The following is a 21,828-nucleotide window of genomic DNA, read 5'->3' on the forward strand; positions in this document are numbered from 1 at the left end:
TTTAAAAGGCTGTGTATAAACAGAATTTTTCTAGGTTGTTTTTTATGTTCTATTGACTTACACGATAATTCAACATTATTTTAACTCTGGTTGAATTTCAACTGACCTTTTAGCATTGAAACATAGCTTTCAGATTTCCTGCCTCTTTACTTTCTTCATAAAATAATCACCATTTAAATAATAATTTGCAAAAACCAGAGAGAGATGCTTTCCACTGAAAAACAATATTCTACGTTGAATCCTTTAAAAAACTGAACTCTTTAGTATTTAAACTAGAGTATTCTCCCTTTAACTCCATTTATTTTATAAATTCATTATTTTCAGATTATTTTCTTATAGTAGATTCTTTAGTGCTTCTGAGTTATGTGAGCTCTGAGAAAGACCTGTACTACATCAAATGAAGAAACAGCTCTTGGTTTCAAAACTAGTAGGAGGCAAATGATAATTTTAACAGCTTGCAACTCCATGGGCAACCAAAGCTAAAGTTGTTAATGATTAAGAAATCAAAGAAATTCTAATGCTTTAATAGCTAAGTGTATGCATGAAAACTGTCACTAACATGGAAAACTTGGAAAATTATTAAGAATCTTCCCCCATGGGGTTATTCACAGCTGTTATTTGGAACTTGGACAGCTGTAACTCTACTGTAAAATAATATCTAATTCTGTCAATAATCTCACATGTACAGACACTGAAGAAGTCCAATGGAAGGCATGAACATTGAAATAACTGTACCAAGTGGAAGGATTTTCAACAGACTAAACGAAACATTTGGAAAAGTCCCTTTGAAGCAGATGAAAAATGCTCGTGCAAAACGCAAAATCTGAACTGTATAGGTAAATAGAGTCATCATTGTGTTTATAATTCTAGGAAGTACACAATCACTTGATTTGCATGAGCAAATCTAAATGTTGAGCTCATAATTGGGGCAAGAGGCTAAATTTTTTCTATTGGAATCTTGAGATTCTCTTTGGAAAAACTGTTCCAGACGGTTTGAGGTCTGAAATGAACCAAATGATACAAACATGAACAGATCAGAAGAAAATAGTTTTGTTAAGAGCGCCATTCTTTCAGAATAGTAACTGACTCCTTGACGTCACACTGAATATGTCTATATCTAAATGACTTCTAACATCAACCCTGCTGGTTAACGATGGTTATTCCGTCTCTTCAATTCTTGTTGGTGGCTCTCGTGCTATCTGTCTCTTCATTGGCTCTACATCTATAATTGGGCAAGGAGAGGAGGAAAAAATTAAATTCAAATAGGGTAGTTGTATTAATTGCAGCAGCTTTAGTAGAAAATGTGGGAGAGGTAGAGAAAGGAGGACGTGGAAACTGTTTGTTAAAATAAAAGCTATGGATCATTCATTCGTTTAAGAAATATTTATTAAGCATTGACAGTGTGCTCAGTGCTCTTCTAGGTGCTGAGAATGCACCTAGATGTTGAAAGAGGTAGACACGATTCCCTCATCTCATGAATTTCTTCCCTGAGTCCTCTTAGCACAGGTAACTTAGGGTTAACTGTATAGAACTGATGTATTCTTGCTACAAACACGCACGACACTTTCATGACACTTCCTTTATCTCCAGCTGGCCCTTTCTGTTAAACTGATTCCAGAGGGATGCCCCCACTCCCCCTTTATTTGGAGAATGACAACCTGAATCCACCTGATGCCAAGATAGCAACAAAAACAAAAAAGGGCATCTGAGGCTCTACGCTAGGAAAAACATAAATTAGTGAGCTTCTGCACATAGCAAGATTAAATGGGCCTCAGTTTCCTGATCAGCAAATAGCAATATAACTGCCAAATGAGATCCTGCATATAAAAAGTTTATTGGAGAATCTTTTAAATGTTCAATAAATGTTCATCAGAAGGATAAGTGGTGAATATTATTATTAACAAACTTTACATGAATTACTATAGTTAATAATTACTGAATTGTGAGGATTTATGATTTTCCTATCTTCAGTGGAAAATATCTTTACCTCAGGAACTGCAGCAGGGGCATAGTCAACAATAACCTCCTCAGTGCCAAGATTTCTTATTTGTTTCCAAAAGTCACATGCACAGGCACCTGATCATCTTCCCACTAAAGACTCCTGACACCCTCCACTGCCTCAGAGCAATTTACCAGCCCTAGATGCTCAGGTCTGTAATGACCCCAGGGAATTCCTGGTCTAGGAGAGGAAGGATCAACCATTAACAGTCACAGTTGAAACCATTGGCCTAGAGGTATAAAGAAATGGAAACCAAACTTGCTCAATTGCCAGGCTTCATTCTTCTCCAAAACAGGCTTATTCTTAAAGAAATATTTTCTCTCTTAAAGAAAAATTTTCTCTACTGCACACAGCAAATTAATGATAAAAATAATTATTATTTATCTAACACTCGAATGTTTGTGGTTATAAACAACTTTTATATACTTTTTTCCACTTGAACTTCAAAACAACCTGTGAGGTAGTCTATTATTAATTTCCATCTTGCAGATGAAGAAACCGAGGTTCAGTGAAGTTCAGTCACACAGTCTATAGAAGTGCCAAAGCAGCCTGTACTCAAACCCTTATTTCCAAATTTTAAATATAGGGGTCTTTCCACTAGTCTATGAAAACTATATTATGAAAAGTCTTCTAATGACAAAGGTTCTTGTTCTCCCTCACTCCTTAGGAATATGTTTGCTTTCACATCTGTTTACAGCCGAAGCAATAGCAGCCTTGCTATACCATCTTTCCAACTGGCCTCTATTTCCCTCCCCTCAGTGCCTCAAAGGTTCCTTCTTTCACAGGATCCAATTCCTGAGAAGAGACCATTCAAAGAGGCAGGAAGCAGCACATTTCCTCACTTATTTGGAACCTACTTAGCTAAGTGTGATTTTTTTCCCCCTTATTTCATATGCAAAAATTTTATTACACGTGTATGTTTCTGTTGGGTTATCTTACTTCTTTAAGGGTGGAATTCTTATAAGAATAAAGACAAGAGGACTGGCTTCTCGTCCTGTGTGCTATATGATCCTGCATAAATTATCTACCCTTTATGGACTTCAGTTTTCTCATCAAGAGGATGAATTGGACCAGGTGACCTCTTCCTTCCAGCTCTAACATTCTATGATTCTGTGATATCTCTTTTAGATGTGATGGGCATATTCTATACACAAGTGTTCGTTGTTATGTATTTGTTGAAGGAATGATAAATGCAATTTAATACTTTGAGAATGGCTACTGGGATCAAATACAGCCAAGCACATTGTCAAAAGCACTTGGCTCTATTCCATCACTTTTGCTACTAGGATTTGGAAGAATAACTAAAACATATGTGCCAACACTCTCTATGAGCTTCTTTTAAATATTAAAAAAAAATCGCAGCAAACATTTTTACTTAGTTTGTAGAGTGAAAATTACTGATCTCCGTTTTGCTCTATAATAACCTAATTTATTTATTGTCTAAATTAGGGTAAGCAAATTAGTCCATGAATGAATTTCCTGGAAAACTGAAGATTACCTCATTTAAGTGTAGGGGTTATTTTCATATGAAATATTTTCAACAGAAGATATTTAAAAAGCAACTATTACACATTCTTGTGCTTCCTTAACCAAGGTATTTACCTCTTCTTGATTACCTATAACGTCATCAATAAGCAAAACAGTTATTACACTTTGTCAGACTATATTCTAGTCCCTAGAATGAAACTCAAAGGGCCTACTGGAGTGCCTAGGTCTATTTGTCCCTCCACTGAATGTGCACAGACCGCTGTGCTGAATAACCCAAGAGTAAACAGAAGACCACTGTCTACTTATATTTCCTCTTGCCAGCTGTTATATCTCATGATTGCCTGCGAATCAAGTGGGCTCTAATCTGCTCCTTTATTTTAGGTAAATGGCTTGAGGATGGCTTCATCTTTTCAATTAAACTAAACTATGGACTCTGTGATATCTGTTTTTCAGTCGGAAGCTGTTTCCATTTATTTCCAGACTCATGGCTATGTTCCATATGGTGGTGTTGCTGGGAATATGATTTGTAGAGAAGCGGAAATTTCCTCTACTACCCTATCAAATCTTCAAATAAGATACCACATGTAAAGGAGATCTAAAAATTATAAAGCTATACAAAACAATAATCATTATTACCTCTACAACTATGTACTATGATTCCACACTTATCAGAAAAATGTAGAAATTGAGCTCTAAAACTTCACTTTCATTGGTAAAATAATTACTGCATATACTTGAATTTTCTTACTATAAGAACACATGAAACGTAAATTTATACTATGGAAGACATGCACATATATATGCATACAATAAACCCTGAGGCATTTAAAAAATTTGAATATTCTAAAATATTACATACTGGTACTGGCTATAATATATTTTAAATCTTTCACATGCCACTTGTATTTTAACAACAGAATGTCAGTCACTTCTAATGTGAATTTTAATATATTCCATAGAATCATTTGGGCTTTAGAATCATATTTTATAAGCCATAACACAAATGATACAATAGGTTCTTTTTCCACTATTTTCAACAAATACTCTTAACTCTTACACTCAGACTTAGGGAGAGAAACTCTTCCTCTCCTGTCCAAGTGTTTCTGCACATTGGGATAACTGGCTTCACTTAAGGCCCATCAGTGTTGCCAGTTGACAGAATCCTTTAGAGAGACAACAAAACTCTGTCTGTCCTGCTCATCCCAATGAGGGGTCTGTGAAGTTGATAACAGTAACCCTGCAATCAGTTAGCAAGACACTACTCCAAGAACAATTGTCCATAATCCAAAACTTTTATAATTAAAAAAACAAATCAGGAAGTTTCAGTATTACTTTGGTTATCTAACATTCTTATTTCATAAGAAAGCAAATACTAACTAAAGTCAGCACAAAGTTATTAATATTACTGAGAATTTTATACCACTTCTTAAATACATCCATATTATATCTAATTCTAAAAGCAATTACCACTATACTGAGACTGCAGGGTTTTCATGGCTCATTAACCTTTATAACTCTGGAGTCTGTTTCATAAGGGGGCCTTTGTAAGTCCTAGGTCTTGCTTACCTAACCTAGGGTTTTTATTAAAAATGTTCCTTGAAGGCTTCTATTTCCATGAAAACGTGCTAGGATTCTTTGCAATTAAATCACAGGAAGAAGTTGACTTCAGCTGTCTTAGGTTCAATTTATCAAGTTTTTGTTCATATTTAAGTTTGAATATATGTTATTTTTGGATCAAACTTCTTTTTTCCTTGATCTCACCATCATTGCCACTGTGAAGTGCTGCTATGCATAAGTGCAGAGACCACACTAGAAAGTAAAAGCTGTAAGTGTTGCCACTAACAGGTGGAAAAAATAATCATAACCCAAAACAATAAGTTTATTACAACTCACACAAACTCTATCTCCAACCATAAAAGGGACTGTCCTATGACTTATTTTAATATTTTTTTCAGAGCCCTTCTTAATATATTTCACTGACAATACCTCAAAAAATAGGGATCAGCAATTTAAAAATTAAGATTGAGAACCTGTAAATTAAAATCTAAAATCCTTAAAGATACTTTTATATAATGGCCAATCTTGACGTGGCTCCTCAGTCTGGAACACTCATACTGGAAATTATGACCGTGCTAAAACCACTTATCAAGTGTCTTTACCTCCAGTCTCATCTCATAAATATGTCTTGCCCAAAATCAAAAAGTCATCTCTAGAAAAAATCTGAAAGTTTCATTGTTTTGCTTCAAAGCCTTACACAGCTTCAAAGCTATGTTCTGTACAAAGAACAAACTTATTAGCTTCCTATACAACCCAAATCCCTTAATCTATGATCCAAATTACTTTTTAAATCTCATCTGCCACTAAACAACTCAATCTTCTTCTCACTTGTCCTGCAATACCAACCTCACCAAAACAGAGAGCATTTACCAAAGACATCATGGACTTTATCCCTCAGTGCTTTTGTTTACATTATTCCCTCTGCCCGAATGTTGCTCCATTTTTCTGATCCCTCTAAGTCCCTACTCAAATAGCACTTTCTCTATATAACTTCCCAATTCTCCTTCTCTCCGAGTTTGCTAAAAATTCTTCTGTATTCAAATAGTTCCCTGATCAAAGCTTTATTTTAGCACTTCTCAGATTGCATTACTTCAAAAAAAAATTCCCATGTGCCTCCCCTTCTAATTTCTTAATTCCTCAGAGGTAGGGACTTGACTTATCTCTGCACACAAGGCCTAGCACATAAAAGTGACTCAATCAGTGATGGCTGACTAAATAGAAAAAGGACTATCGCGTGATATATTCTTTCTCCAGCAGTGACTTAGAGCTAATGCTTCTGACTAAGCTAGTACGGATGTGGAGGAGATCTGGCCAAGGCGACTAATCATCCCAGATCAATGGATTAGGCAGACTGATGCAGATCATCCGACTACCTATGTGTAGGCCTCCTTTCTCCTGCCTAATTCTGCATGCTCCATTGAAAAGAGAAACTATAACTACTGTCATGGCTGAGCTATACTGGTAAAGAGGGAGAGATTTTTTACTTTATTTACTCCAAACTGTGATATAAGTCACAGGAGACTAGAAGGCCTTTGGCTATGTAACAGTATTATGGGCTTGTGCAAATCATTTAATCTCTCTGGGACTTATCTGAAAAACAGGGCTATTAATGCTTTGATTGTCACAAGGCTGTGGGGCCAGACTAGACCAAGGTATTTTTCAATTCTAAGATCTATGATTCTATTCATCCATCCATCCATCCATCCATCCATCCATCCATCCATCCATTCATGAATATTTGAGATCTCTTACAGCTCTACTATCTACAATTCTACGTCTATGAAAGTTAGATTCAAAGAAAATGTAAGAAGTCCCAAACATTGTGTAAGAATTTATACTGTGTCAAAAAAGGAATGACTTGAGGGACGTGCAGAATAGCAAGTAAGAAATTCATGAATATTGAAACAAGTTTCTCCAGTAGGTATTTGCTTGGGTATGCTCCTTATGATTTGTGTTTAATTTCCTTGTCTGAATAGTTTGGGATGTCACATTTAACCTAAAAAGCGCCAGTCTGACTGATAAGTAATTTTAAAAGATTTGGAACGTAGATAGGATGAATGAAATTCTAAATCATATTTGAGAACTGTCCATAGTAAAAGCAGGCCAACAATAGTGACAATTCTTGCACACTTAGGTATTTGTTCTATTCGTTCAGACCAAACATCTAAAGAAATACATAGCTTTGACATGTCAGTGATAATTCCAGAGTCTACCTTTGTTTCTGTTGCATGGGTTGTTGTCTCATAGCCATATACTGCATGTCTTCTTGCAGACGGTTAAGAGGGGAATCTGGCTTGACACGAATCCCATAGTAATGGTACTTGGAGTTTCCTCTTCATAAAAGAACAACAAACATTAGAGACACAAAAAGTCAGTCAAATCTATATTAATCATATAGGATGTCCATTTAACTTCACATTTGGAAAAATCAGGTAAAAGCAGCATATTAATGTTGTATATTTATGATTTACCTGTTCTGGATACTTGTATATTTTTATGATGGCTACATTTGAAGAATCAAAATAAGATTCAGAATCAATCAGCTCAAAGCCCTAAGAAAAATCTTTCTTTATAAATTTTTACTTAAATATTTGTCAAATAGTCCATTTATTCCATTTAAGTTATATTTTATTTTCAAATTTATGTTTTAAGTTTAATTTAGAAGTGGTAATGGTGGGAAAAATTTCTGGCCAATAAAAATTCATTAATAGGATAAAGGGTTGCACACTAAACAGGAGTGTATTATAAAGTGGTTATATAGAAAAAACAGAAAAAAAATTCTACTGTCTTGGATAAGTTCTGCATTTTTCTAGTTCTATTATTGCAGAAATGATGAAGATAACTCCGTTGATACAAGATGTTGTGGTGAAGTCTATTATTTAATATTTTGAAACCTAAAAAAATCAATGCATTTAATTTATTGATTTTAAAACATATTTTATTAGTTTCTGTTTCTATGGATTCATATCAGTTATGCAGGCTGAATAAGATGTGTCACAACAGATATGGAGAAATTTCTCTTAAAATGGCAAATTTCCACCTGGAATAAAATGTCACAATTTCCCCATGTCCATGAGAAAGACCATGTTTGTTATTAGAAACGACAAAGTTTTGCTTTGAATGAAATTTTCAAATTCTTGCAAAAATAACATTTTAAATATGTAAATTTTTGCAAAGAGAAAAATAGTAGTTTTTCACAAGTCTATATATAGCAAAACATCAGTGCTCTTTCCAATTTTTTCTTTCATTTACAAAAAGAAATGCAAGGGGAGCGTGGATTAAATATTTTATATAAAAATAGAACAGAATTTTACTTCCAAAATTAAAAAACATATATTAGATGAAACTTATATATTTGAAAAGACATCAAAATCTGATTATACAAATAATATTGCTAGTTTTACAAAAAGTAGAGCATCTGAATATCTACACTGTTCCAGCAAAATAAACCAGTATGAAAACTTAATGCCTATAAAGAAAGGCCTTCCATTTGCAGAGATTAGATCTTACCTCCAAAATCCACTGCAGAATAGAGCAAAAAACAAAAATAAAAAATACCACAAACCCAATTAGTAGGTTCTCCCATAGGGAGTAGAGGTAGGGGTGGGAAGCAGAAGACATTAACCAGGGGACTTGGCCGATGACAAAGGTACAGAGTAAAATGTCTCTCTTGTGAGCCTCCAAAATAGATAAAGTGTCTAGTTTCTTCTCAGCTTCCTACAAATCGGCATTTTGGTTGGGTTGGTGGCGAGGTGTTTCTTTCTATTTCTTTGGAGATGCTCCGGGGAGATCAGCATGTCCCATGGTCTTCTCTGCTTAAACTTAACTTGGAAATGGGATCTAACAAAAGGTATCTTTCGATTTGCCTTTGTTTAGAAACATGGTGATTTTATTTACTTTTTATTTAGTTCCAAAAACTTGAGAAAAGGTCTGGTTCTGGTTTGAATGAATTCACCAGATAATTTTATTAATGGAAAAATAACAGTTCTACAATTCACTTAAAAAAAAAAAAATGGTACCTGAGTTAGTTTGCCTCATGATTGATACTAGTTTTCTTTCTGTTCCCTGGGTTAGGAGTGGAAAGTGAATGCTAAAACAGTTTCCATGGTAGAAAGACTCTTTGGTACCTCAACCCCTAGCATGGTCAGTTTTTCTATATTAGAGTTCTGCTATCTTCATAACACAGCATTTGTTTAAACATTCCCCATAGGATTTCTTTTCTCCTTATTCTTCTAGGCTTTGCTTTCCACCCCTAATTGCAAACACTACATATAATTTTAAAAGGAACAGGAGACATAATTGTTACATAGTGGGGGCGGGGGGGGGGGGGAAGAACACCAGAAAGTAAAGCTGCAATATTGCAATATGTACTTATAGAGTATGGATTCTACTCATTCAAAACCCAAACAACCCCAATTTTGTCCTTTTCTATTTTAAAGATGTATTTCAAGGTTTCAATGGAGCTTCAAAATAGGGTCTATTGAAATCCCTTTCAGTAACAAAAGAAGCACAACAATACAGCTATTAGAATGTTGAATAAAGCCCAGAGTTTTAAAATACTGGCACAGTATGCACAGCTACTGAGCCATTGGCTAGGAGATAGCAGGTTAGGTCCCGAAACAATGATTTTCGTGGTTCTGGAAAAAAAATACTAGAGAAACAAAAAGCTTTTTTCACGGGACTGAAAGCTACTTCCTTTAGTCTGAATAGACAATCATATTCTCCAGTTTAAAATATACTATCTTTCGAAGTATAGGTAGAAGAAAATATGTTTATGAGAGAACTGAACCTCCAGCAATCTGAAAGCTGTGCAATCATGTGAAATGCAACAGAAAGGAGTAATTCACGCTTTGAATACATATAGACCTTGTAAATCTCATAAAATGGACACACTCACTCCTCTTTTCAGTATAAATTTATAATGAAGTCAATTACTAAGGGTTTGTTTATTTTATTAAGAATATTAAAAACTCTTTACTAAAATACTATGAAGCTGTGACTTGTAACTAATTAAACGTATGTCATCTAATGTTATACAGTGTAGCATCTTTATTTTTATACTTTTTAATATGGATTTCTGTAAGATTTAGGAAATCAAAAACATCCATATCTTTCTGCTCAGCTACTTAAAATATTTGTTATAATTTGTAAAAATTATAGAAAGGCAAAAACGAAACTCCACAGTTTTAAGTATTATTTTCATCATATTTTGATTGGTAAAAACACTCATATCTATTTCCAAAGGAAGGAAAGAGAAAAACTAATGGTCTTCTTCATGTTACTGGCTTCTATGCAATGAAACTATACTATAGTTTTACTTCCATACATGTATGGTTTCAAAATCAAGAGCGCAAAAAAAGGCTAAAAAGAGGTTAAATAGGACCACGTCATTACTGTGAGCTTCAAACACCCAAATTTTGCAAATTCACCAAATGATTTTTAATTGGTCTGCAGAAATGACATGAAAAACTCAGCTTTAATTTCTTACTCTATTCAAATAGAAGAGTTATTTATAAAGACATATCAATGTAATTTTGCAAGAGTCAAGAGATACATAGTTTTCCATTTACTATGTCACTTTACTCATCATCTTTAGTATAGTTATTTTCAAAAAGAGAAGATAGTGATATATATTAAATTTTAAAGGATCATAGGTAAATCTTAAATTAATAGTTTGGTCTGCTCAATTGCATGTGATCTGAGAATTAGCTCTTCTCAAAACTCAGTTGATGTTTAGGACAATGAATATTTTGGTTTGGTGGTATTCACTGAATAATTACCTTTCCTTTTCCTGAGGTATTTTATAAACTGAGGTAATCCTGTATTTTTTATACACTATCTGTAATCAAGTACTTTTGCTCAAACAATATACTGAACTGCTCTAGTCTGCAAAAGAGAGATTAGTTTATGATCTTATTTTTTAGTACTAACCTAGTTCCCAATCTCCTCGTTCGCAGCCCCATAAAAATTGACCTTATTAGTTTTCCAAAAGAAGCAGCATTGACTGGGTCCAGTTTGTGTTCCTGACAGTGTCGTAGGTAGTGGTTGTACAGAGTGCTTCTGGGAAGGCTCACTCCTTCTGCTGTCTCATAGTTATCCAACAGCCACTGGAGCTGGTATAAATAAGACAGGGCAAAAACACAGAGAAATCATATTATTTACCAAAACGTCTAAAAGACACTGCAAATAATATACAGAAATACTTAGAAGATCTTCATCAAGCCTTGTAATAGGGTACACTGTTGTAATTCAGAGGCCAGTCTAATCTGATTTTGAAAAACACTCCGAAATGTAAATAGCAGGACATCACTTATGACCTCAGACTATGTCCATTCCTTCAAACATTCAAGCACATGTAAAAACATACAAACTTTCCCTGTATTTCTTGCTATTTTGGCGACAAAAACTTCTCCGTGTAATTCAAATAATCCCATAACCGGTCATAAATATAATTTGTAATTGCTACAGAACAAAACATGTTACCAAGCCTGGCAGCATGGCACATAAAACATCTTTAGCATTGGTTTGTTATAACACATGAAGAGCAGGCTGCCTTGTATGAATTTTATATTAAGGTTCTATTCATTTTTATAGAATTCTAATTTACTTATCTAATTTACTCACACAAGATAATATAACAATGGTATCTATGGGACAAACTCTGCAAGTAGAAAGGAAAAAATTCAGTCATTTCTTTGCCAGAAGGAAGCAAACTCACTAGATACTGGCAGAAAAAAAAATTAATTTTAATAAAAAGGAGTCATTTATACAATCATTTGAATTTTTCTACCTCAAAGCTATGGTTTTTTCATAAAAAACTGTAAAGTGTCTCTGCGTGTATTTTTAAAAAATGATCTTTGAAGTATAGAATGTGCAAGAAATTTTTAGAAAATCTAACCTAGGTTATATTATTGAGTTTCAACATTACCAAATTAAATTATTCATTTGTTCATTTATTTATTTACAAAAAGAGAACTGAAATAGATTTAAATGACTTTCTTAAGGTCCCATATTGTCTCAGTGCTTGAATCTGGTTTCCAACACCCATTTCCTGATTACTTGCAAACCAGTTGTCATTTTCACAAAAGCAGCAAATGTTTCACATTACTTGTCTCAACAAACTTTTCATGCCATATGTAAGAGGTATCACAAAGAGTTGATATTTTACATCCAAATATCAATTCGAGTTAAATATAAGCTATGGAAGCCAATGAATTCCTTTACTGAGCGTCAACTATGAGCCAGGCAACGTACTAGGCACCTAGTGGCGCAAAAACGAATGTGACCTCACCCTTGTCCTCTAGGAATTTGTAATCATATATCCCCCAAATGATAATATGGATACTGAAATAAATTAAAGCATTTCTCCATTTTGCTTACATATTTTAAGATTTGTGATCAAACTCAGAACCTGAACTTTCAGATTCTTAACAAGAAAATTCATTAAAAATATTTTCAGAATTATTGCCTTTAACCATGACAAATAAGTTTTCCAGAACCATTTTAATTTTAAATATTCCTACATGATGCTTATTTAATTAAACTTACATCATTAAACTCATACTTAGCTTGGCTTAGAAAATATGGCCACCAAGCTTACCAGACAGAGCAGAGTACTTTTAAAAATAAAACTCATGTTCTGGTCAGGAAGACTTAAAGTTGTCTGTGCACCACATATGTATATGAATATGTACATCTAAACATACCTACTGCCTCTGTAACATATACAACTCTCCTCTACAAAAATTTTAAACGATTATACAAAATAAACATTCATGTTTATAATGACAAAAAAAATATATAGGTCAAAAAGAATTCTTTTGTTATAAATCATCTGTAACCTTACTGTCAGTAAACAAGTTTTCCAGAGGCACTCACATATGATTTCTGAGTGTTCCAAATGACACATAGAATAAATTTACCTATACATATTCCTTTAGTGTAAAAGAGAGGAGGTAAACTGATGGGGAAACCAAGTTATTAAGGTTAAGACCAGTATCCTGCCTACAACAGTGGGTCAGGATGTCTCCTCAGTGTTTCTCTTAAAATTGTAAGACTTTGTTGATTATGAACACAACTGACGGAGACAACACACAGAATGCGGCAATACAAACCTGCCTCACATAGTTCATCCCCGAGCCTCAGTAAGGTGACTGGGATCTGAAAGCATTGATTCCTCATGTGAATGGTGTAAGGCAGCTCTAGTGAACCATATTGCACAAAAGTGCTGGCTCTTGTTTCATGCACATATACTAGATAGAGCCTTCTGTTGGTATTCTTAATATATTAAGAATATAGAAATATAGAATATAAAAATATAGAAAGGAATATTCTTTGAGGAATTCAATTCCTTGAGATCACGGAATATAAAGAAAACACGAAGAAAAATATTTCCAGAAAGGCAAACATAAAAACTGTAAATATTTTTTGAAAAACAGCAATATTTTGCAACTGAACTAATGAAGTGTCCATATCCACAAGCATGGAACATACAATGTGTGTAAGTTAAAAATGCTAAAGATATGTTTGCATGTATATCTATGTATCCTCATAAAATAATGCATACTGTCAAAGCCAAAATAGTATGAATTCTATTTCTTCCTTTGGTAATGAACAGAACATATTTCTATATAGGAAGTGTTAATTTAAAAGACATTCTTTTTTCAGAAATGGAAAATAATCAATTTCATAACATTAACTTTATAACCAAAAGTATATAAATAATAAAAATACATCTGATGTAAAATACTGTACATAAGATATAAAGTAAGTGAAAATAATTTGTTTAATTAACCAGATACAAATAGAAAATATTTGTAAACTGCCTTAACTGTTTACTAGTCTTCTCATATTTAATTACCTAAAAGTAAAGACAAATATCTAAAAATGAGAGTTTACTAATTTCTCATAATCAAGTAAATTGTCTTGTAGATAAAAAATTTTATGAAAGAATTTGAAAAAGCAAATCCACTAATAAAATATTTGAAGTGTACTATCATAAATTGCCTTTTATAAAACTGAAAACTAGTACAAATATTAAAGTTCAATATAAGATATTTTGAAACCAAAGGTATATTTACATATGTAAAAGAGTTAACCAGACCATTCTTAAAGAAAACTTTTCACGGAAATAGTGAGATAATTATAGCAAAAGTTGGCTTAAAACGCTCAGAAGCGAAATGATTTACTCAAGCCCCAAATAAATAATTTAGAGAAAACGAAGCTTTTATTGGATTGGCCATGTGGTCCTCTGAAACAGCTAAGAAAGTCAAATAATCTGGACTGTTTTGCAAACTGATCATTCTTATTATATAGTTTTACATTCTTAAAGATTCTTCTTCATTTCTTTCTTTTTTTTTTTTTGTGGGGAAGACTGGCTCTAAACTAACATCCATTGCCAATCCTCCTCTTTTTGCTGAGGAAAAGATTAGCTCTGAGCTAACATCCGTGCCCATCTTTCTCTATTCTGTGTATGTCGTGCCGTCACGGCATGGCTTGACGAGCGGTGCGTCGGTCTCCACGCCCGGGATCCGAACCTGCGCATCCTGGGCCACCAAAGTGAAGTGTGCCAACTTAACCACTATGCCATTGGGCTGGCCCCAGATTCTTCTTCATTTCTAAACCAGTTTTTAAAAATCTGAGTTTATTTGTAACATATATATATGTGTGTATGTGTATGTGTGTGTGTACCTATATACATATGGGTATGTATATATTTACATATACATATGTATATGATGTATTTTATATATATATATATATATATATATATATAAATAAAATAATCATTAGTTGATCTGAAAAATTCCACAAGGCTGGGTATTCTGGTGACTATAACTTTGACAGTAGCAAGGCTGTATTTGTTCCCTGTCCCTTGTCTGTAGGAGGAGGAACTTGCCAGAAGCCTGGAGATCACTTTGGAAGAGCAGAGGAGGTCAGGTGGAGGTAAAAGCCCTGAAGGATGGAGGTGGCTCTGCTGCAGGCATGACTGTCCAGCTAGGAAGCCTGCCAACAACGGTATCACCTAGGAGTGGTGCTCCTAGAAACTCACCGTGTAAGTGGAAACTGACGTAGGACCTACCAGATAAGACTTTGAGATTTAGCTGGGGATTATAATCTGTATTATACATGCCAGTATTTAAGCTTCAAGTTTTGACACAGTGATGAAATTGTAAATCAGACATTTGAGTCTAAAACATAGCATAAGAAAGGCTTAATTTTAATGTAAGAGAAACTTGGCAGTTCAGTGTAACCTAAACGCATGCACTCCATGTGCTGCCCAAGGGAAGTTAATGCCTATTACAAGATATATTGTTTCCTTGGGTTTTGTCTTTAATAAAATGTATTTGACACTACAATTCAATATCCTTAACATTTAGTAATTTAGAAATAAACTATTACTATTTCTTTTACTCTTTTATAAAATATTTGTTTATATTTAGATTTTAAAAACCCATAAAATACCATAGGAACTTTTAACCTTTATCTTTAAAACCTGATTATTCTACTAATGGACTAACATAAATTCACATAAGGGTGGAAACCAGGATAATTGCATCTTTCAACCTTTTCATTTAATCTATATTAATCAGGGTAGATTAAGGAAGATGAATAGTTCCTATTTTTCCCAAAGGGAAATACTGATTGACAAATAAAAAATATATATATTGCATTCCCCAATTAACATCCAAATGTAACATTTGGCATTTTTTCCCAGATGGATTATTATCCATTAGGATTCATTTTAAGTTCAGGTCACTAATGATATGCATTTTGACAGGTCTTATTTTTGTCATAACTTATATTTACAATACAGCAAAGTCAAGGCAGAGTGGATATACAACAAGGTTTTGCTTTGAGCTGAATATATTTCAGTAGCTAAAACCAGTAAAAATCATGAAACAATTATTCGCTAGATTGTAAAAACCGTATAAAACAAATGCCTAAAGCTTTTTACGTACTTTAAATGGAGTTTTTAAAAAATGCAAAAGCTTAAGAACATTATGCGGGAAATTGCAAACAATTAACTTAAGAACATTGCTGCTTACATTACCTTAAGAACATTACAAACTTACAATCTAAAATATCCCAAATTGGATTCAATATAACCATTAAATGTCAATTTATATTAATTACAACTGAGAAGAAGTGTAAAATAGACTGAAGTCCGCAATGAAGAGAATTAAGATATTCTAACTTGATTTAGGCAGACTATATATCATTTACCCACAGGATCTTCACATACAAAAAATTTAGAAATCAAAATATTTAAATAAAAATTATTATACTAAGAGACTGAATTCTGTAAAGCTAAATCAAAGGTACCATTCTAAAATACAAGAAGATAAATGATATCACGCTTGGCTATAATTTTTTAAAGGATTAAATTGTATGGAGAAAAAAAAAAGTTGTCTGCTCTTAAACTGAAGGTGGCACATGGGGAAATGATAAGAATGACCATATATTCTTTCATTCAAATGGTATGCAGGGATAAGAGCACTCTCTACCAATAATGTTCACACATACACCTACTTAAGCATACCTGATAACAAAACAATGCATGTATGAGTCCCCAAATAAACACATACTTAAGCAAAGGTACTTACAATACTGAAGGTAAAATAGGGTCTGTACCCTTCTGTTACTCACTTCTTATGTTCATTCATTTAGCAAATATTTAGTTAGTATCTACTATATACCAGGTACTGTTCTAGGCACCAGAAATGCATCAGTGGACAAAACATATAAAATCCTTACTCCTTTGGAACTTTCACTTAATAAATATTTACTGTCTGCCTATGTGATGTTACTACTGAAATAATTGCCATTATGTTAATATTGTTAATAGAATAAAACATGACATTCATGTAACTACTCAGTCACAGATGGAGCTCTACATAGGGTATGAAATAGACAAGTTTTACATGCATTTCAATCTGGATGATAATAGCCTGATAACAATAAAAATAGAGCAGCAGTATCAAATACTCCTAAGAATATGCTGAAAAGGGGATACAAAATTTAATACCCCACTCCATCTTCTCATGTGTAGAAAGAAAGGTAAAAAACAAAGCAATCAAGTTGGATCCTAATGAGAAGGGATTATTTATTTGATTTGACCATTAACAAGAATTTTCTGAATTACTGTGAATAATCAAATGTATAAAGAGAAAATAGGAAATCCATCTATTCCATTTTCCAATATAGAATGACAACAGACTTTCAGCTCAAAAATCATGATTAAGATTCCTCTTTAGAAACTAGTAAATACAGGACACAAATTATTGATAATTTCCCCTAATTTTTTGCATAATGAAATTGATGCTTTGTAGAAACTGGTAAGTTAGGGAAGTACCATCATAAAGTTGAATCATGTCCACTTGAAAGAATCCCACAAACCTTGAATAATTCTATATTACATCCTATATGGTGAGGGATAAAGGTAACTACAGTTTATTGACACTTAAAATATTAACAGTATTTTTTTTTTTAAAAACCTCTCCACTAAAATTTTTCTACACAACTGAAAATTATCAATTAGGTTAACAGAATTTCAAATACCCTTAGCAGGTGGTAATCAACTAGAACGCATGCAGTAGCTTACTCCAGTTGTTTGGATAAATCTAAAAAAAATTAGGAGCATTGCTAACTTTCCAAGGACAGAAAGACAACCAGATCTTCTTTTGAGTTCAGGGAGAGACAAAACCTGACTGGTCAGCAGAAACATGGATCCTATCTCCACTGTTTACATACCATCTGTAAAATCATTTGTATTTCTAAAGACTCAACTATAAATGTGTTTTCAAATGAATTTAACTGTACCTCAGAGGTGTAATAAAAAGGAATCAGGACATCTAGAGAAAGATTACCACTGCATTAGCAACATTTACGCCCACTCTTTCTATACACTGAGATGCCTCTGGCAGTTGTAAACAGTATGGAAGAGTTGCCATGCTAGATAATAAAAAATAGGAAGCCACGGAGTAACAAATATTTATGCAGCTTAATTTACACATTTCATTAACACTGAATATCACTTCATGAATTCTACAAGAGAATAATACTTTCAAAGAAACCCCAACATGTTTGAAAAGTTTCAAACAAATCAATAAATAAAAGTATACCAAAAACATGTTCTTATACCTATATTAGTGTTCATGAAAATACTAAACTGAGATAGCTAATTCAAGTTAAAATTAAATATATCACATATTTTACTAAACTATATATCTCAAATGAAAATGAAATGTGAATTGAATATCAAAGCACAACTTCTTAGAAGTCTGAAAGTCCAAAAAAGGTAACTGGAAACTTCAGGTGTTTTTTTTTTCTTATGTTCCTGCACTTTTTTGACCAAAAATAAACAACATTTCCACTTGCCATTTTCAAAACACAAACACCAGTTAGTAATCACCCCCTCCCCAAAACATATACCCTAACAGAATATAGTAAATCAGCCTTTTCACACAATCACAGACTCATGCTAACACAGCAGGGATATACTTATGAAACATATGAAAGAGTGGTATATTACATACAAATTTTCAGAAAGGGGAAAAATTACATTCCTCAAACTGTTTCAAAAAGAAGGGCCAAAATATATATTATTTTAAAATTTATAATCTATAATTTTCACCAAAATTGCAGGCATTCTCTAAATTGGCTAACCTATTTTTATTTGCCATACTTCTCCTTGGATAAAAACAAGACAAAATACTTCATCTAAAAACAAATGTGTAAGAACATAAGGAAGTATTTAGTGTTATGTTGGAATATAAAATTTAAATCTTTGAAAATTCAGATACTTAAAAAGCATAGTGAAGACATTTTCTATGAGCTAAAGGTTATAGGTTTATTGAAAACTAACAATATTTCATTTCATTTGAGTGATTCAATTTTGGACTTTTCAATCACAAAATATGGAGAAGAATTAAAAAAATCATAATAATTTATCCCTAAATTTAAGAATACATTTTTAGCTGGGAGGGAAAACTCTTAATTCTTACTATATTGTCACTGATATTAATTTAGCAGAAGATCTATCTAAAACAGATTTAAGTCACAGGTCTATTAACTTTTTCCCATATATTCAGAAGTCATGGTAACAAAATAATTTTTAATCAGCATTTTCATTGGTTCCCCAACTTGAACATTCAATGAAAATATTTAGTTTCACAAAACTGTCATCATTCTTCTTACACTTACCAGTGTTATAGTGATGCTGCATCTGATAACAGTTAAAAGCTTCAAGAAACAGTAACAGTAATTCTGTTTCATCTCAATTGTTAGCAATTTATGGCTTATCTAGAGCCTCACTTCTTCTTTCAGCCCAGTTCCATTTTCCTTTAGGTCTTAGGGCCTGAGCTCATCTAAGTAGCTGTTTCCTGTCCAACTTATATAGTCTTATTGGTAAGTAAATCATTTTCAAAGAGATTTGGCATTAATAATCATTTTTCCACTTAAAGAATATTACTGATCATACAAGTAGACACGGCTGTTTCTGCCTCAGACTTAGAGATGCAGATTACAAGCATCTGCTTCGTAGTAAATATCAAACTAGGAAATTTTAAATATTTAAAATCCCCATCAATTACTTTTTACAAATAAATGGCAGCTTGTTATTAACTTGGAAATGTTATATCTGTACCAAAACAGTACAAAAACCTAGTAAAGCAGTATATCGGGGGGTTTTACTTTTTTAGACATTCCACTTTTCAAAATAGCCATTAAGTGATACAGAGATTATAAGGGGTCAAGACAGGAAGATTAAGAAGCAAAATAAATAAGTAAATAAATAAAACAAGCATTTAGAAGCAAGCAACACATGCAGAACAAGCAAGAGATTAGTTTACATGAAGAAGAGGCAACTTACATGGCTGTTGAGAAGAGAGCTTCTGTGAGTGGACAGACCGTCAGACTTTTGCAGCGTCTCAATCGCCATTTCAATCTGATAATAGATGTCATTAAAAAAAGGGCTCAAGACAAGATAGTAATAAAAGGCTCACCAGAGAATTTTTGATAGATTCTTTAAAGTTCAATTTCTTCTTCAATGGTGACTAATGAATAGCTCTCACTAAATGTGTATTTCCCCCACCTGCCCTCCATCCCCAGAAAATAAAATAAAAATATGCACACTAATAATAAGCCCCATCACAAAAGGAAACCTTTTTGAACATTCTGTAATTATAATCAGAATGGAGACCCAAGGAGCAGGAACCCTGGTGGATTTTTCTAGTTATGAGAAAACATTCTTGACTTTCACAGTTCAAGATGTGGGATGGAAACCACTCTCTTTCTAAATAGTCTCCCACCTAAAGAGTATTTAATATTTGTGTTATTCTGTTATGAAAGGAAAATCATACTGCAGATTTTGTGTTTAACATGCATTAGTATTTTAATGCAAATGTGCAAAGACACCTTCATTAATGTTCAAAAGCTACTAAATCTATCCATCCCTCTCTTAACCTTGTATTAAAATTTGGAAGTGGAGGGTCATTAGTACGAACAAACATTAAGATGTAATCATGGTCCCTACGTTATACTTTAGGATGTGGTGGTGAGGCAGAGCTATTAGAAATGACAGCAGAAATGGAATGTAGAAGAGAAAATAATTCAGAGCCAACAAAGAAAAGAGACAATCACAGAAACAGTTTTATTCCATGTAATCTCAGCATACCATGAACAATCATAACACCTTAATTAAGTAGCAGGTGCCAATAATAAATGAAATGTGCTCTTGATAACCTCATATTTAAAGATATCTATCTCTCAGCTCCTAGCTCTATAGCACATACTGTAAAATCAGGTTCTGAACATCCTATATTTGGTTACTGGAATATATTAACAATATTAACTAAAGTTAAATAAAAAATCACAGTATGTAAGAGAGAAAATCGATTTCATTATTTTTATTTTTACCATCTGATCAAATCAACAATTCAGTGTAAGTAGTTATAAAAAATACTTAAGGCTTTCAAATGTAGTTAACTTACTTACACTTTACATTGGCTATGGAAATTAACAACGCCTTGAAATTTTAACATACTGCCTCCCCCCACCAAAAAAAAAAAACAAAATCAAAAACAAAACATGGATGGCAATATCCATAGCAAAATATTTTTTTTTGTTGTATCAAATTTCCAATTTCTTTACGGAAAAATACTTTAAACATAGAATGTTTAGTCTCGGTTATATCAACATTAAATCTAATTTTCTTCTAAACAAGTTGGGAATTAATGGCTTTAATTTTATTTTATATTACTTTCCCAAGTTACCTGCTCTTCTTCCCTAGAGTTAATAAAATGTAATACTGAGAAGAATGTTAGGTTAGATATCATAAAAAAAAATTCTTAAAATAGATATTAAAATAATTCATAAGATGATATTATACAATTTATTTTATTGTTAATTTTTTTAGATCACAAAAGTAAGTAAACTGGCTTCTAAAACATTCTCTCTCCCTGATGGAATGTTAATGCAGTTTATCATTATACTTGAAAATAAACCAAAGACAGTGATATTATATAAGCAAGAAAAGATACATTACAGAAAGAGTAATATAAATGTAATGAGTAAACAAACATCTTACCAAAATGTTAAAGTGTAAAACTATAAAAGGTCTCAGTATTATGTATCTTAAAAGGGCGTCAATAAGTGCTCTTGCTTTCCAAAAGAAAATACATCCAAAAACAGCTGAAAAGCCTTATCCTCCTGTGACTTCAAATCACTTCTAGGAAGAATTCGCTCAAAACTCTAATTTGCTAAAATGCCTATATTTTCTTTAA

The 21,828-nt window shown here is 32.9% G+C and overlaps 1 protein-coding gene across 5 annotated transcripts in view; it reads right to left on the reverse strand.

The window, feature by feature from the left end:
- RFX3 (regulatory factor X3) overlaps positions 1-21,828 on the reverse strand; it is a 275,918-nt gene that overhangs the window by 62,858 nt on the left and 191,232 nt on the right. For 4 of the 5 annotated variants that reach the window (XM_058565741.1, XM_058565742.1, XM_058565739.1 and 1 more), the window contains 3 exons: positions 19,917-19,991; positions 10,976-11,157; positions 7,258-7,377 (listed from right to left, as the gene is read on the reverse strand). In XM_058565741.1, coding sequence (XP_058421724.1) covers positions 7,258-7,377; positions 10,976-11,157; positions 19,917-19,991 — 377 coding nt within the window. The remainder of the gene's footprint in view (positions 1-7,257; positions 7,378-10,975; positions 11,158-19,916; positions 19,992-21,828) is intronic. The other variant, XM_058565740.1, reaches the window with a different exon arrangement.

The sequence above is a fragment of the Diceros bicornis genome, chromosome 22 (assembly GCF_020826845.1).
Source record: "Diceros bicornis minor isolate mBicDic1 chromosome 22, mDicBic1.mat.cur, whole genome shotgun sequence".
Taxonomy (NCBI): domain Eukaryota; kingdom Metazoa; phylum Chordata; class Mammalia; order Perissodactyla; family Rhinocerotidae; genus Diceros; species Diceros bicornis.